Below are 2,048 nucleotides of genomic sequence, written 5' to 3'. Positions count from 1 at the left end.
GCAAGATGTGTCCAAGCCTTCTTGGGATAAGCACTGTAAAGCTGAACTTTTCCATGAACCCCTGAAAATAGAAGTCTCAGCATATGAACAAGAAAATCTTTCAGATGAATTAAGGACATAGAAGAAGAATACATTCCTGAGATTAACATGTAGAAATGTATGCTAGAATTCTCTATATATGATGGTGTTCATTTTATCAGAAAAGAAACTTAAGTGTGTTTTAGATACAGAAATCAAAGCTAAGTCACACATAATCATTTAAAAGTAGAGAAATAGACCACTCCAAAGTTGATAAAGAATAAGGCTAGATTTAGACCTGTTGTTTATAGGGTGGTAATGAGTCATAGTCTACTTGATGGCACCTAACAAAAATGGTGGTATTATAATTATGAGGTAGTGAGTTAGTTAACACATTTGAGTGCTGCATAAAAAGTTATATGTTCAGTTCCACCCAGGGGAGACTCAGAAAACATGCTAGGTTATGCTGTTGTTATTATGGGCCATCAAGTCGCCTACGACTCTCAGTGGTGAGAATCTTTGTCAAAGGCAACATAATTTAAGAAAATTATACTGACTTCATTATTTATAGTAAATATTTTAATTTTTATTTTAAAATTAAAAGGTTAAGAAATGAAAGCTTCTGTTAGGTCCTATCAAGCCATACTTACTATAACTCTATGTACAGCAGAACAAAACACTCTCTAGTCCTACGTCATTGTCACAATAATCACTGTCTTTGGGCTCATTATTGCAATTATTGTGTCAGCCCATCTCACTTGGTCTTCCTCTTTTTCCCTGACCTTCACCTTGACCAAGCATGATATCCTTATCCAGGGACTGGTCCCTTTTGACAATGTGTGCAAAGAATATTCTCTCCACCCTCATTTCCTCACAAAGGATTAGTCTTTGTGTTCTTTCAAAACAGAGTTCTTCAACCTTCTGTCATTCTGTGGTATATTCAACAAGCAACCTCAGGATCAACAGTTGCCCAGTATATAACGTCATGATGAAATATTGAAATTGTTATAGATTTCATTTTCCTTATATCCACAATAAAGGCATACGGAAGCAGCAGTCAAAAAAATCAAATGATATATTGTATAGGACAAAAAACCCCAAAATACAAAACCCAAAATCCTCTTTAGAGTGTTAAAAAGCAAATATGGCATCTTGAGAATCAAGGCATGCTTGACCAGAGACAAGCTATTCAATCCCCTCATACACATATCAAAACTGGAAAATAAATAAGGAGAGCCAAACAAAAAAAATGGATGCATTTGAATTACAGTGATGAAGAATATTGAATATGTATAAACTAAAGTCTTTCATTACTATTTTTGTTCCTGTATTTACTCATATTTCTGAGATACTCTGCTTTACATATTTTTATATAACATTAAAATCAACAAACAAAACCTCATTGTTGCTGAGCTGCAACCAACTCACTGCTGACCCTCCAGCAGGATTTCAAAGGCTGTGAAATACACAAGAAGAGTCTGTCCATTTTGCCACCACAGAAATGCCAGTGGACTGTACTGCCAGAGAAGTGCTATCTTCATTGTAACAGCTCAACGCCCTACCAACTCAAGTTTCCTGTGAGAGTCGCACTGGTGAGTGCATTTTTAAACATCTAAAGTGCATTTGTTTGACAAGTTTCATAGATGTATTATTATTTTTATTTTTGTTAGTATTTTGAGGATCCTACCTACAATTAATGGATTCATTTCTATTCAATATTAAATGTTATACTTGTTCTTTATTTATACATTTTTCTTTAGTAAAATAGAATGTATGATTCTTAACCCTTTTTGTCAACATAGACATTTGTTTCTATAATTGGCAGGCTCATCTTTTTCTAGATTATTTTTATAGGCTACATTTTTTTTCACCTCAGAATATCCTGTTCTAACTTCATATTGAACCTTTTTGCTTAAAATAAACACCCAGATTTGGTTCATAGTAAATAACTATTACTACAAAGTTACTCCTGGAATAAATTCTATTCTTCCCTGTTTGCTATGTTCTATTAAAATAAATTATTTTTGTCC

The 2,048-nt window shown here is 33.5% G+C and overlaps 1 protein-coding gene across 1 annotated transcript in view; it reads right to left on the bottom strand.

Annotated features, from left to right (window-relative positions):
- PKHD1 (polycystic kidney and hepatic disease 1 (autosomal recessive)) overlaps positions 1-2,048 on the bottom strand; it is an 866,042-nt gene that overhangs the window by 242,125 nt on the left and 621,869 nt on the right. The window contains exon 52 of the mRNA XM_006882114.1: positions 3-61. Within this exon, the coding sequence (XP_006882176.1) occupies positions 3-61 (59 nt within the window). The remainder of the gene's footprint in view (positions 1-2; positions 62-2,048) is intronic.

This window comes from Elephantulus edwardii, unplaced genomic scaffold (genome assembly GCF_000299155.1).
Source record: "Elephantulus edwardii isolate Elephantulus edwardi_28Jun2011 unplaced genomic scaffold, EleEdw1.0 scaffold00017, whole genome shotgun sequence".
In the NCBI taxonomy this organism is placed as follows: Eukaryota; Metazoa; Chordata; class Mammalia; order Macroscelidea; family Macroscelididae; genus Elephantulus; species Elephantulus edwardii.
The sequence above is the reverse complement of the archived record's forward strand: the minus strand, read 5'-3'. Positions and strand labels throughout refer to the sequence as shown.